This window comes from Vombatus ursinus, unplaced genomic scaffold (genome assembly GCF_900497805.2).
Source record: "Vombatus ursinus unplaced genomic scaffold, bare-nosed wombat genome assembly UNPS02014832.1, whole genome shotgun sequence".
Lineage (NCBI taxonomy): Eukaryota > Metazoa > Chordata > Mammalia > Diprotodontia > Vombatidae > Vombatus > Vombatus ursinus.
In genome coordinates, this window is record NW_020954610.1 from 16,605,582 (window position 1) to 16,620,315 (window position 14,734).

The window sequence follows — 14,734 nt, forward strand, 5'->3', positions numbered from 1 at the left end:
TGAAGGAAAAAAATGAAAAAAGGGAATGGCTTAAAATCAAACTAACTTGAAGACTAAGCAAAGACTATATGCAAATACACTGATGTTCTCTTATTCTATAGGCTTAATGACCTTTTGGAAATACTTGGGGAGATCATTGATTTATATAGTAGTTTTACCTTGTTCACTGCTTTCTACTTCACATTGGTCTTCATTGGTATAAATCCTCTCTGTGGGGTGGTATCCTGTCATAGTTTCATTCTTATACTTGGTAGGGAGGGCTGAAAAAGAAAGGTATAAGCTTTACTAATAACAAAAAACACTAATTAGTTTATTTCCCTGCTACAATTTTTAGTGATTCTTCTCCTTCCATCTCTCCCCACAACAGCATTTAATTTTCTTTATATATAAAACAAACTATTCTGTCTTCCAGAAGCCAGGATTTATATCACTGCTTTCATTAAAAAAAAGACTTTGCCTTTAATTTTTTTTTTTAACTTTGGTGGCATTGTAGTTTTCATAAGAAAAGATTCACACTCACTATTGTTGGTAGTATTAAAACAATGGCAAATATGAATTACCAAAATGTCAATCACTTACCCTTTATGAACAAAACAAAAAGATATCTAGCTCCCATTAATGCAGATAATACCTAGAAGGCAGAGTGGTATACTGTAAAGAGTATTGGAAAAAGCATTAGATTTGCAGTCAGAATACCTGAGTTCTATATCTGGTTCTTTCATTTACTACCTGTATGATCATAGGCAAATCATTTAACCTTTCTGAGCTCAGTTTCCTTCTCTGTAAAATGAGAGTGTTGAACTAGGGGACTTTTAAGTTTCCTTTCAGTTCTAAATCTATGATCCTAGGATTTATTAAAAGAGAAGGAAAAGGCATCTAGCAAAGTATCCCTTGCCCTAACTCTGGTTTGGTATCTCATGCCTTCTACAGGTTTTCTGTAAAGGTCAGAGTCATCTGAACAACTTTTTATACAAGGTTTACACAAGGTGACTGTGAAAGAAGCTGAGTAAGAAGAAAGATAACCTTTAGCACCTGGATTTGCTTTCACAAAATTATTGCCTTTGACTCTCACAACAGCATGAAGTAGGCAAGATGGATATTATCTATTTTCATTTTTCAGATGAGGATACAGTATGCTATAGTGTATATAGTACTGATTCGTTTTCGGGAAGACCATGGTAAAGTTTACTTAAACCGAGCCTCAGTTTCCTCACCTGTAAAATGGAGATAATACCTGTAGGACTCACTTCACAGGATTTTTTTTTAAAAAAAAAAAGTATGCTTCAATCTCTATTCAGACACCATCAGTTCTTTCTCTGGGTATGGATAGCATTTTTCATCATAAGTCCTTCAGAGTTGTCCTAGATCATTGTATTTTGAGAATAGCTAAGTCATTCACAGCTGATCATCTTGCAACATTGCTGTTACTTTGCATCAACCCATGCAAGTCTTTCCAGGTTTTTCTGAGAGCATCCTGCTCATCATTTCTTATAACACAATAGTATTCCATCATAATCATATACCATAACTTGTTCAACCATTCTCCAATTGATGGGCAAACCCTCAATTTCTAATTCTTTTTCTACAGAAAAGAGTTGCTATAAATATTTTTGTACATATTGGTCCTTGTCCTTTTTGTTTTTATCTCTTTTGGGATACAGACCTAGTACTGGCATTGCTAGGACAAAGGGTATGCATAGTTTTATAGCCCTTTGGGCATAGTTCTAAATTGCTTTATAGTATGTTGAATCAGTTCACAAATCCTCCAAAAGTGCATTAATGTCTCATTTTTCCCACATCCCCTCCAACATTTGTCATTTACCTTTTCTGTCCTATTAGCCAATCTAACAAGTATGAGGTAGTACCTCAGAATTGTTTTAATTTGCATTTCTCCAATCAATAGTGAGTTATATTTTTTCATATGTCTATTGATGGCTTTGATTACTTCATCCGAAAACTGATTATATCTTTTCATCATTTATCAATTGGGGAATGGCTCTTATTTTAATAAATTTGACACAGTTCTCTATATGTTAGAGAAATGAGGCCTTTTTCAGAGAAACTTGCTTTCCCACAGTTACCATTGCTAATTGTATTTCCCTCCATCCTATTCTCTCTTCCCCTGTTTATTCTATTTCAAAATTGTTTTGCTTCTGACTACCCATTCCCTCAATCTGCTCTCCTTTCTATCATCCCCCCCATCCCCTTCTCCTTCTACTTTCCTGTAGGATAAGATAGATTTCTATATCCCATTGTCTGTGTATGTTATTCCCTCTTTGAGCCAATTCTGATGAGAGTAAGGTTCACTCACTGCCCCTCACCTCCCCCCTTTTCCCCTCCACTGTAAAAGTTTTACTTCACAGGATTTTTGTGAGGTTCAAATGAGATAATAATAATTATAACTTTATATAGCACCTTAAAGTGTGCAAAGAACTTTACATGTTATCTCATTTGAGCCTCACAATAATCCTGTGAGGTAGATGCTATTATTATTCCCATTGTACAGATGAGAAAACCAAGACTCAAAGATGTTTGGAGATAATATATGTAAACTTCTTTGTAAAATTTAAAGAACTATATAAATGTCAGTTATTATTATTTCACCAAGGTCATACAGCTAGCTTCTAGTAGAGGCATCACTTGAACCCAGGGCACCTCCAATGGCTGAATCCATTATACTGCCTCCTTCCAAATATTCTTCATTGAACATTGAGTCCTAAACTGGTTTCGAGCTGGTTTCTTGGTACACTTCCACTCCTATGGCCTCTGATCCATGTGGTAGGAACTGCTTATTATACCTATTAATTCTCAGGTATTTGTACCTCCTTCCTGGCTATAGCTCAAATAGTTATTTCTAAAAGCAATGCTGGGGGTGGAGCCAAGATGGCGGAGGGAAAGCAGTGACTTGCTAGAGCTCTCCCCCAAACCCCTCCAAATACCTACAAAAAATGGTTCTAAACAAATTCTAAACCAGCAGAACCCACAAAAAAACAGAGTAAAATAAATTTCCAGCCCAAGACAACCTGGATGGTTGATAGGAAAGTGCCAGTCTGGGAGAGGAGCGCAGTTCGGTGTGGGCCGCGCAGGCCACAGCGACCCTGGAGCAGGCCTCAGAGGACTGAATTGCAGGCAGCTGTGGCGGTTTCCAGACTTCTCAACCCACGAATGCCAAAGACAATTTAGAAGGTCAGTGGGAAAAGTCTGTTACTGCGGTGAGAGAAGAAGCTAGATCTCAGCCACCCCAAGGGCAGCGGCTGGCTTCTGAGCTTCTGGCCCACAGACTGAGGGGGAATCGAGTGGCTGATCAGAGGGGGATTACAGGGATCTCTTTGCCAGGGCTGAGGCAGGAATCTTTTGCTTTGCCCATGCTTGGATCTGGGTCACAGTTCTGAGGATCCTAGGGTGAGGAGGAGCGCTGGCGTGGTGGAGCTTGTTGTGGCTGTGGAGAGGAAACACCTCGCCCCTTATCATAGCACCTGGGAAGAAGTGACACTTTTCAAGTCCCTAGAAGTATCTTTGAAAACTGCTGTACAAACCCCCAAAGCTTGGGACAGTACATTCTCCACATTGGAAACAGACTCTTACCATAACAAAGAGTTTAAAACTCAAGTAATTGGTTGGGATCATGAGAAAGCAGCGCAAAAAGAGTCAGACTATATTATCTTACTTTGGTGACAAAGAAGATCAAAACATACAACCAGAAGAAGAAAACAAAGTCAAAGCTCCTATATCTAAAACTTTCAAGAAAAATATGAATCAGTCCCAGGCCTTGGAAGAGCTCAAAAGGGATTCTGAGAAGCAAATAAGACAAGTAGAGGAAAAACTGGGAAGAGAAATGAGAGTGATGCAAGAAAATCACGAAAAGCAAGTTAACAGCTTGCTAAAGGAGACCCCAAAAAATACTGAAGAAAATAACACCTTAAAAAATAGCCTAACCCAAATGGCAAAAGAGATCCAAAAAGCCAATGAAGAGAAGAATGCCCTAAAGAGCAAAATTGGACAAATAGAAAAGGAAGTCCAAAAGATTACTGAAGAAAATACTTCCTTAAAAATTAGAATAGAGCTATTGGAAGCTAGTGACTTTATGAGAAATCAAGACACTGTCAAACAAATCCAAAAGAATGAAAAATTAGAAAACAATGTGAATTACCTCATTGGAAAAACAACTGACCTGGAAAATAGATCTAGGAGAGAGAATTTAAAAATTATTGGACTATCTGAAAGCCATGATCAAAAAAAGAGCCTAGACATCATCTTTCAAGAAATGATCAAGGAAAACTGCCCTGATATTTTAGAACCAGAGGGCAAAATAGAAATTGAAAGAATCCACCAATCTCCTCCTGAAAGAGATCTCCAAAGGAAAACTCCTAGGAATATTGTAGCCAAATTCCAGAGTTCCCAGGTCAAGGAGAAAATATTCCAAGCAGCCAGAAAGAAATAATTCAAGTATTGTGGAAACACAATCAGGATAACACAAGATTTAGCTGCTTCTACATTAAGGGACCACAGGGCATGGAATATAATATTCCGGAGGGCAAAGGAGATAGGATTACAACCAAGAATCACCTACCCAGCAAAACTGAGTATAATTCTTCAGGGAAAAATAAAGGTCATTCAGTGAAATAGAGGACTTTCAAGCACTCTTGATGAAAAGACCAGAGTTCAATAGAAAATTTGATTTTCAAATACAAGACTCAAGTGGAACATGAAGAGGTAAACAGGAAAGAGAAATCATAAGAGACTTATTAAGGTTGAACTGTTTACATTCCTGCATGGAAAGATGATATTTGTAACTCATGAGACCTTTGTCAGTATTAGGGTAGTTGGAGGGAAAAAATTATATGCATGTATATATAGACAGATAGATAGATGGATAGATAGATAGATGGATAGATAGATAGATAGATAGATATAGGGCACAGGGTGAGTTGAAGATGAAGGGGTCATATCTGGAGAATAAAATTAAGGGGTGAGAGAGGATTATACTAGGAGAAGGAGAAAGGGAAAGGTAGAATGGGGTAAATTATCTCACAAAAAAAAAACAGAAAAGAAAAGGCTCTTACAGTGGAGGGGAACCAGGGGAAGGTGAGAGGAAATGAGTGAATCTTATTCTCATAGGATTTGACTTAAAGAGGGTATAACATACACACTCAATTGGGTATGGAAATCTGTCTTACCCTACAGGAAAATAGGAGGGGAAGGGGACAAGAGAGCAGGGGGATGATAGAGAGGAGGGCAGATTGGGAAAGGGGGTAATCAGAAGCAAAGACTTCTGAGGAGGGACAGGGTCAAAAGAAAGAATAGAATAAAGGGGGGGGGCGGGATAGGATTAAGGGAAATAGAGTTAGTTTTTCACAGCATGTCTACTATGGAAGTGTTTTGCATAACTGCACATGTATAGCCTATATTGAGTTGTTTGCCTTTTCAATGAGGGTGGGTGGGGAGGGAGGAAGTGAGAAAATTTGGAACCCAAAGTTCAAAAAACTGAAATTAAAAAACAAAACAAAACAATGTAAACAAGGTCACTGGGGAAATTCTGGTCAAATACAATGGTCAATGTTTTTAACAGCATCCTGACAAAGTCATAAGATCAAAGATTTGGGTCTGGAAGAAAAGAACCTTAGAAGGAAGGGACCTTAGAAGTCCTCCAGTCTTATCCTGTCATTTTATAGGTTACTAAGGGCCACAGGACGCATGAAAGTAGCAAAGCTAGGATTCAAACTCATGTTCTCTCACTCCAAATAAAGTTCTTTTCATCAGTCAATAAATAAATAAATAAATAAATAAATGCGATGCTGTCCTAATTCACATATGCCTTTTCAACTTCAAATTTTTCTTCAGTTTATAAAACAGCAACTTTTATCTTTAGGCAAAATAAAATTGGTATATTGAAAATATCTAAAATTTTGGACTTTTGAGTTTCCCCAGTTTCAAATGTTAATTTTTGATAGAAAACATTTTTTGTTTCTATTAGCATGTAATTTTTTAACAAAGTTCAGTATTTCCAAAGAGTGAATCAACTCTAACTTGATTTTGTTTTAGTGAACTTTTTTTTATCTTAAGGGAAGCTAAATTATCGGGTACTTATGTGATGAAATTAGGTAAGGATTTTTGTTTTTGTTATTGCTTGCCTAAGAGTATTCTAAGGAAAACTCCATTCTTTTGGAGGTAATTACTTCATGTGCGAAAATAACTATGTTTAGCACGGTCATATTGATTCCTCCTAAGACTGAATAGAAATATTAAGCTCTGTAAATATAGGTTCACTGGACTCAGTCAATGTTACTCCTATAGAGTAGTACAATATATTAAGAACATCTATTTATGTGAAGAAATCCAGGAACCTAAACGTGAGGGTGGAACATGGTAGGGAACATTTAAGTGAAGATCAAAAGAGAGAAAAACAGAAGTGATAGTGTCATGAGATTATACTATAGACTACCTGGACAAAAGGAAGAATTAAATGAGGAGTTCAGAAAACAGCACAAACCCACAAATCTAGTCTAGTATTGAGGCATGACATAGTAATGATAAGAGACTACAACTATCTAGGTATCTACTGGAGCACTCTCTCCCTGACAAAAGTAGAGCAGCTTTTATCTTAATTATAATTTCATTCTTAGGGTACAGAAAGCTTGAAGAGGAACTGTTAGTCTAGACATAATTTTGACCAACAAAGAGGAAATGGTTGGTGTGGTAAACGACAAAAGTCTGAGACAGTTGTGTAGAGAAGAAAACATAGTCTGACGTGCACCATAGATTTCTAGGACAGTAGATTTCAAAGGGTTCAGACAAATGGTAATTTGGATCCCATGGCCTGGATGGGAGGATAATAATAGATGAAGGTAAGAATAATGAACTGCTCAGTTCTTGTTTTGCTCCTATTTTCTCTTTCAAAAATGATACTTAGCCTGAGAAGGCACCAAGGTCAGACAGGTATGAAGTGGTAGAATCAATATTTGAACCCAAGCCCTCTGACTACAGATATAGAACTCTTTCTACTATACCAAAGCATATTTAGCAAGTTTCTGTGACCAAAAAAATTCATCATTGGTAATCAACCTTTTGGTGTTAAGCCTCCCTAAGTTATACTAAGCTGCTCTCAGAAGACAGCCAGGACTTGCCAAAGCAAGCCATTCCTTTGGGAAGACCCTCAATCACCTTCATGTCAGAAGGACAGGAAAAGGAATTTACAGAAGAGATTTTACAGTACTAGCATATTGAATATACACACTTGGGGATTTAATTCGACTTTTTTTCTGTTTTAGTCTTTTTCTACTCTTTATAGGCCTTTGACAACAGGTTTTATATAGCAATCATAATGAGTACATGTATTTTATTTGTTTTATTAATATTCCTTGAGATATCTTTAATGCCTATATTATAAAATAACATTTAACTCTTTTCTGTTATTTATAATTACCTATTTAACCTTTAATTTTGTCAATGCCATGCCCAAAATGCTAACAAATGTTAATGTTTAAAACCCACTGGGTTTGCTTCCAGGTTATTTTTTACTATATCCCCGATAGTTTTATAAGATGCAATAACCATCTCTGGAAAAATAAAGAGGACAAAAATCTTCCATCTGTAGTATTTTCAGATTTCCTGCTTTAAATAGGCTAATGTTTTTCCTGTGCCAGTATTACAGTAGAATGGGAAACAGTATAATCAAAAATGCTATTCCAGAAGAAGACTGACAGGGAAATCAGGTATGGTGATTCCTAGATAGTAAATTCCACATGTAGTTATTTTTTTCTTTACAATGAGAAACTGATTTTGAATATACAAACCACTCCAGCCTCTCCCTATCCAAACCCACTCTCCCCTCCCCCCCACCACACCCACACATACAAACAAATCTTTGCTTGGCCATAATCAAGCCTAGAATATAGATTTTGATAGTAGGCAAGAGATTCTTCGAAGTAGTATGTCCAGGAAGGTAACAAAGGGAAGGTTTTTGAAGCTTTGAGTCATTTTACAATACATTAGGTATGTGCGTTTTTGAATGTGATAAAATCACAGTATGGCCAATTTATAGTAAATCAATATATTTATACTTAATGAAGTGGAGAGGAACAGCTAATGCAAATTGATAGGATGATTCCAAATCATTTTTGTCCAAATCATGTTTGTCATGGGAATGCCATATATATAGATGACCTCATTCATATCTAATTCAGCTCAGCTGTCTGTGACTAGGGACCTAACCTAAAGCCCACTCTGAAGATAGCAATTCTGGATTACTCTATCTAATCATTAAAATGGAGGTTCATAATCTGGGGTCCACAGACCTCTCCCAGTCCATGGATAGATTCTGGGGGTCCATTAACTTGAATGGGAAAAAGTTACATTTTTATTTGCCCTAATTGTTTAAAAGTGTTTTACTGTGAAAGGATGCATAGGATTCTCCAGGCTGCCAAAAGAGTGCAATGACACAAAAAAGGTTAAAAACCCTGTGTATTGGGTATTCACAGAATTGAATATATACCCCCCCCTTTTTTTAAAGGCAATTGGGGTTAAGTGACTTGCCCAGGGTCATACAACTTAGTAAGTGTCTGAGGCCAAATTTGAACTCAGGTCCTTCTGACTCCAGGGCTGATGCTCCATCCTCTGCGTCACCTAGCTGCCCCGAATATATACTCTTCTATGATGGATGACTGTGAAAATATTGAATTGGCTAGAATAATATTTTTTTAAAAGTTCTAAGTTTGACTTTTAAATGATAAATTACACCAAAAACCTACCACAGTTATCTACAGCAGTGAAAATTAAAAGATAATAAGAAATAACTTATCATAGAAATTATGTACTTAAATTTTAATATCAAATTGTTAATAGTTTTGTAATATAACACTAAAAAATTAATTCTCACCTCTTTCAAAGAGCTTTTCATTTCCAACTATATGACTGATTATTTCTGGAGTTAATTTTTGGGACTTCCTAACTTCTGAGGATGTTTGTATATCTGTTCTTTCTTGGAGGCTGGCAGGTTTCAATAATTCATATTTAATTGGCAAAATGAATTGCTGAAAAATTATAACGGGAATTCTTAGAGATAACTATTTAATTTCTGAGTTTAAATATTTACTATAAATATACTTAAATATTGTTCAACATTTTAGAATTAAAAAAAAACCCAATAGTATTTGTAAAAATGAACACTCCCTCCAAGGTATGCATATATGGGGTTAGGCAGGACTAAAAATACTTTGAGAGACATACTTTATGTCACACAGCTAACCTTTAGCCTATTCTTTTGAAGCCTTCTCTAGCTTCAGTCCATATCACCAGGGTCAGTTCACTTGAGCAGCTGAGGATTGGGGGAGGAAGGAGGGCTTTTGAAATGGAGTTGATACATCTGAGAAACTGAGATCTGATTTCTACTCTATGGAATGAGTCCTATTCCCAATCCTAGGAGGCCAGCCCCCTCAGAAGACTCAAAACAGCATGTACATATAACTTGAAGATGCTGGAAAAGGCACTATATAAATGAATGAATTTTTTAATGCTGAAAATTTTCAGCTATATGTATACAATTAAGTCTTAAGTTCATTCTCAGTATGTTGAAATTGAACAAGCCAAAAATGAGCTCCATAAGGAAAAAAATCCCCGAGATCAAATGGGTTTATGAGTGAATTCTACCAAACATTTAAGTAACAATTAATTCCAATACTACATGAACCATTTGAAAAAATAGGCAAAGAAAGAATCCTACCAAATTACTCTTGACACAAACATGTTTTTGCTACCTAAATCTGGGAGAGCAAAAACAGAAAAGAAAACTAAAGGCCAATTGCCCTCACAAATATTCATGCAAAAATTTTAAATTAAATACTAGCAAGGAGATTCGGACAGTTAGGTGGTGCAGTGGATAGAGTGTTGGACTTGAAATTAGGAGGACCTGAGTTCAAATCTGGCCCCAGACACTTAACAGCTGTGTGACCTTGGGCAAGTGACTTAACCCTGTTTGCCTCAGTTCCTCATCTGTAAAATGAACTGAAGAAGGAAATGGCAAACCATTCTAGTATCTTTGCCAAGAAAACCCCAAATGGGTTCACAGAGAGTTGGACATGACTGAAAACAACTCAACAACAACAGTGGCAGCAAGGAGATTACACCAATATATCACAAAGATAATACACTACGACCAGGTAGGATTTATACCAGGAATGCAGGGCTGGTTCAGTGTTAGGAAAACTACAAGGGTAATTGCCATATCAATAACAAAAACAACAAAATCATTTTATTAATAGGTGCAGAAAAAGCTTTTGATAAAATATAACACCTATTTCTATTACAAACACTAGAAAGCATGGGAATAAGTGGAACCTTTCTTAAAATGATAATCTATCAAAAACGTATTTGAGAAAAAATCACTATGCTGAAAACATGAGTTGGAAACATAAATAGATTTTCACCTTTTAAAGTACTTTTGGTTTTGAATTGACTCTAGTTTTTAAAAAATAATTAAAATGCAATCAAACAACTTGCTCCTTTAGCTCCTAGTATTCTTCTGCAAACCAATTTTAAGAGAAAACTTATTTTGTGTTTTCTTGAACTATAAGCAGCAAATGAGAGACTGCTTTGTAAAAGATCAACCTTTAATGTGGTAAAGAGTCTTTCTTCTCCTTGTCCCTCAAGGAGATGAGCCACTAGCAGTCCTAAGATTCTTTGGGAAACCACTGTTCACATGGCTTCCATTACATGAATAAATCTCTAATCTTCACTTCCTGTCCTTATATTATAACCTCCAATTTTCTCCATGGTATTTCCACTAGACAATAAGAACCGACTCTTATAGAGCATTTTAAGAAGTGTAAAGTAGTTTACACACAATATTTTCTCTTGACAGGTGTGAAAGGTAATTTTTTTTTTAATCAGTCTTGGGATTTTACTAGTATAGAGAGTTCCCAGTATTGGAACTCCTTCTACCAACATAGAGCAGTGCAATATGTCTTAGTTTCCAGGGGCATTGAGAGGTTAAGTTACCTGTTTAGGGTCACACAGCACATCTGTGTCAGACAGAACATCAGGGCCTTGTTGGTTCTGAGGCTGGCTTTCTAGCCACTATACCATGCTGCCTCTTGTGAGGGAGCCGCTGAAGGGAGTGTTATCTTGATTTTGCAAATGAGGAAACTAGGGCCTTAGAATTTTAAGGGACTTGTGAAAAGTCACACACCCAGTAAAAAGTGTAGATGAATTCTTGAATCTAGTTCTAGGGCTTTCTCCACTTATGCCATGCTGCGTCTTACTTAAAACCTAAAGCACATGAAACTGGTCAAGATTAGGGGGGCTACTGAATCCTCAGAATTATTCCTTCATAGTTTCTCCATCATTATCAATGGCATAACTTTCCCACATTCAATCCATTGCCAAATATTTTTTAGTTTTACAATTATATATTGCATTCTACAGACTACTAAAGTTCATAGAAATTTGTTCTACCTTTTATAAGAACATTATTAAATAAGAGTTATTAAAACATGATTAACACCAAACTTTAAAAAAAACAACTACTTTTTCATCTTTGAACAGCTCCTTAATCATACATAATTCTTCTTTCTCAAAGACTTCCAAATTGCTTTGAAATGGGGAATATTCCCTGAAAAGAAAAAGTAAAAATTTTGATCCCTCAAATAACATTTTAAATGGAAATATTAAGTCAATTCTTTGTTTTGATTACTGATTATTACCCTGAGTTGCTGTTTTATTTTTATATGTATATATGTGCATATGCACACACACATATACATATACACACATACATGTGAGGAATTCTCATGTCTCCCAACTAGTCCTATAGGGGCCATGATAGGAAAGCTTTACTTGTCTGCAAATTTGCTTATGTAGAACATCATATTACTTGACAATATATAGTTGCTATATAGCCTGAGGAAATCCAAGTCTTTTAAAGGGCCATGTCTAAATTGTCTTCTCTCAAATAGGACTCTCATAATATCAGATCTCCCAATATTTATGCATATTTCTTACATTTAAGCAAAATAGGAGGAAATAGAGTAAAAATGAGTTTTGGACAATAATTTTCATCTTATCCATATGTAGACTTTCTATTGACTTCAAAGAGCTGCCTAAATTCTAAGAAGAGGTTTTTTTTAAACATTTTGAGGAGAGAACAAAATACTAAGCACTATTGTGTTTAGTGAGGATTCTAAATTTTTTGTGCTTATTTTTTAATTCCTGGAGGGATATCCTGTGGTTACTCTGATGTGGTTGGAAGTATTTCTTTACCTGAAGTCTCCCCAGAATGCCACTTAGTCAAAACTTTTTATAGAAAATCTATTCTCTAACAATATTATGGTGATACAGATACTGAGCTGAAAAGATTTGCTTTAGATGACTCATAAAAAGCTGTGACTTGGGTACTAAAATTTTTCTCATAATGAGTATTTTGATTCTCAAAATATAAATATAAACTATTATTAAGGAATTGTTTTCAGTCACACAAAAGCATCAATATCTGTAATGAAATAATCATTTCACATTATGCAGAATTTAAAATTAAATATGGCATTATTTTTTTTTACCAAATGAACTACAAATTTACAATGGGATAAACTGCCTAGAGAGCCTACACATTTTACACATTATGAATATTTTTGAATGAGTCTAAGGTCCTTTGAGGATTGCTCTAGTATTGTCATGTCCTCTGTATGAGATTTATTTGTAGCCTTCTAGGAGTTATAAGCATGGTAATGTCAACTACCTTAAACCCAAGTGTGGTATCTGGGTTTATCCAGGAACTATTTCAACTAAAATTAAATGGAAAATAGAGGTATCTTTCTTTCACTTCAATTTTAGTTGAATCTCTGGAATGATTTTGTACACTGGAAAGGCTGTGGAGACACTGAATTGCAGTCAAACAAAACCCATATTAATTAAATTTGATTTAATGGCAAACAGATGTTGAAACTGAGAACATGGAAAGAACATTTCCCCCTCTTAAATATATTCACAATACCAGTAACCAGTGATTAAGTACCTGAAATGACCAGCTTCTATGAAGATCTGTTGTTCTTTGAAATCTAAACAAGGATCTTTTAATAAAAACACTTTTAGTCTACTCAAAAGAGTATACAAAGTAGGTAGCTGCTTTTTATACTCCACCAAATTACTTACAAAAATTATTTCATCATCAATATATAAATCTGGAAAGAAGTAAGAAGCAAAATAAGCAATCAGAAAGGAATAAAAAGTAGCTGCTATAAACATTAATACAAGCATATTTTAAAATATTTAAAATTTTTTGTACTTCAAGGTACTATAAAGTATCTCTCTCACTCTCTTAAATTCTTTAAAATACAATTATTCCCATAGAGTCCTAGGTAATATTATGAAATGAACTTTGTTTTCCAGCCTGCTTTCTATACTCTAATATTCTTTCAGGGGTTTCTATCTTCCCGAATCTTTACTCAGGTCCCTTTGTTTTCAGTTCTCTCAGACTTCTTCCCTTATGAAAAACTTCTAGCATGAAAGGATGGAACCACCTCATCATACTAATGACTGAAAAACACTAACATATTACCATTTCCAGGAACATCTGCATTTCAACAGGGGACCAGAAGATGCAGCAAAGGAATAAATCTATAGTTGCATTATTTTGGGCATAAGCAAGCAAATAAGGTAGTATTTGGGAACAGGCAGAGAGCATTTTTGCCCATCTGAAATCCCACAGCACAGATGGCTTATTTCTCTGTATATCATCAATATCATTATTGCTACCACTTATATATCATAAAATGCTTTACATATATTATTTCATTTGATCCTCATAAGACTAGCCCTGATTATAGTTCCTCATTATAGTTTGCTTCAGCAAAGCTTCTATCAAACTGAGAATCATGGAAATTAAGTATGCTAAGTTAATAGCCAATTTAAAAAGACTATTTGTTTAATAAAGTATTCCTAAACATTATAAAAGGCCTCCGCTAACATTTAGCAGACAGAACATGGGGAGGGGTGGGGAGAGTACATTAATTTGCTCCTCTTTTGTGTCAGTCTCAGCTGCTTCCGCTTCTACATATTATCTCTAGAAAGATAATACAAATGTTAAGAGAAGAATGATTGTTATGGAAATTATGGAGAAATATAGGTACATCCACTTACTAAACAGATAAATTAGAAGTTATTGTTTGTATTACAAAAAGGTTATTCAATATACAAAAGGAGTCTGCTAGATTCCTTTAAAAATTGTATCTGCTAATACAGTATGTATCTGCAGAGAAATCCAAAGCTTAAGTGGTAAGTCAACACCAATTTAAGATCAATCATAAATGAGGCAAAATCAGCTCTGATGTTAAAAATAAAGTTAAAGGGAAAATATCTCTGGCTTACAAAAAGTCTACAAGTCAAGCTATAACTGACATAGTACAATGAGTGCAAGACTTGGTATCAGGATGACTTAGGTTCAGATTCTGTCTCTGACTTAATAGCTATAAGAAAACACATAGTCTCTCTGAGTCTCAATTTCTTATCTGTAAAATGGGGATGTGTAACTTACAGGATTGTTGCAAGGCTCAAATGACATAATGGACACAAAGTACTTTATATTCTTTAAAGCTTCTATGAATCCAAATTCAATAATTACTAAACACTTATCATGTACCAGGCTTTATATTAGGCCCTGGGGATATAAAAATAGAAAAAAAACAAAAACAAAAACAAAATACAGGTCCTGCCCACAAAGAGCTTAAATTACATTCATTCTCATTTC

General features: G+C 35.3%; 1 protein-coding gene across 1 annotated transcript in view; it reads right to left on the bottom strand.

The window, feature by feature from the left end:
- SHOC1 (shortage in chiasmata 1) overlaps window positions 1-14,734 on the bottom strand; it is a 116,671-nt gene that overhangs the window by 96,085 nt on the left and 5,852 nt on the right. The window contains exon 4 of the mRNA XM_027839174.1: window positions 13,004-13,169. Coding sequence (XP_027694975.1) covers window positions 13,004-13,169 — 166 coding nt within the window. The remainder of the gene's footprint in view (window positions 1-13,003; window positions 13,170-14,734) is intronic.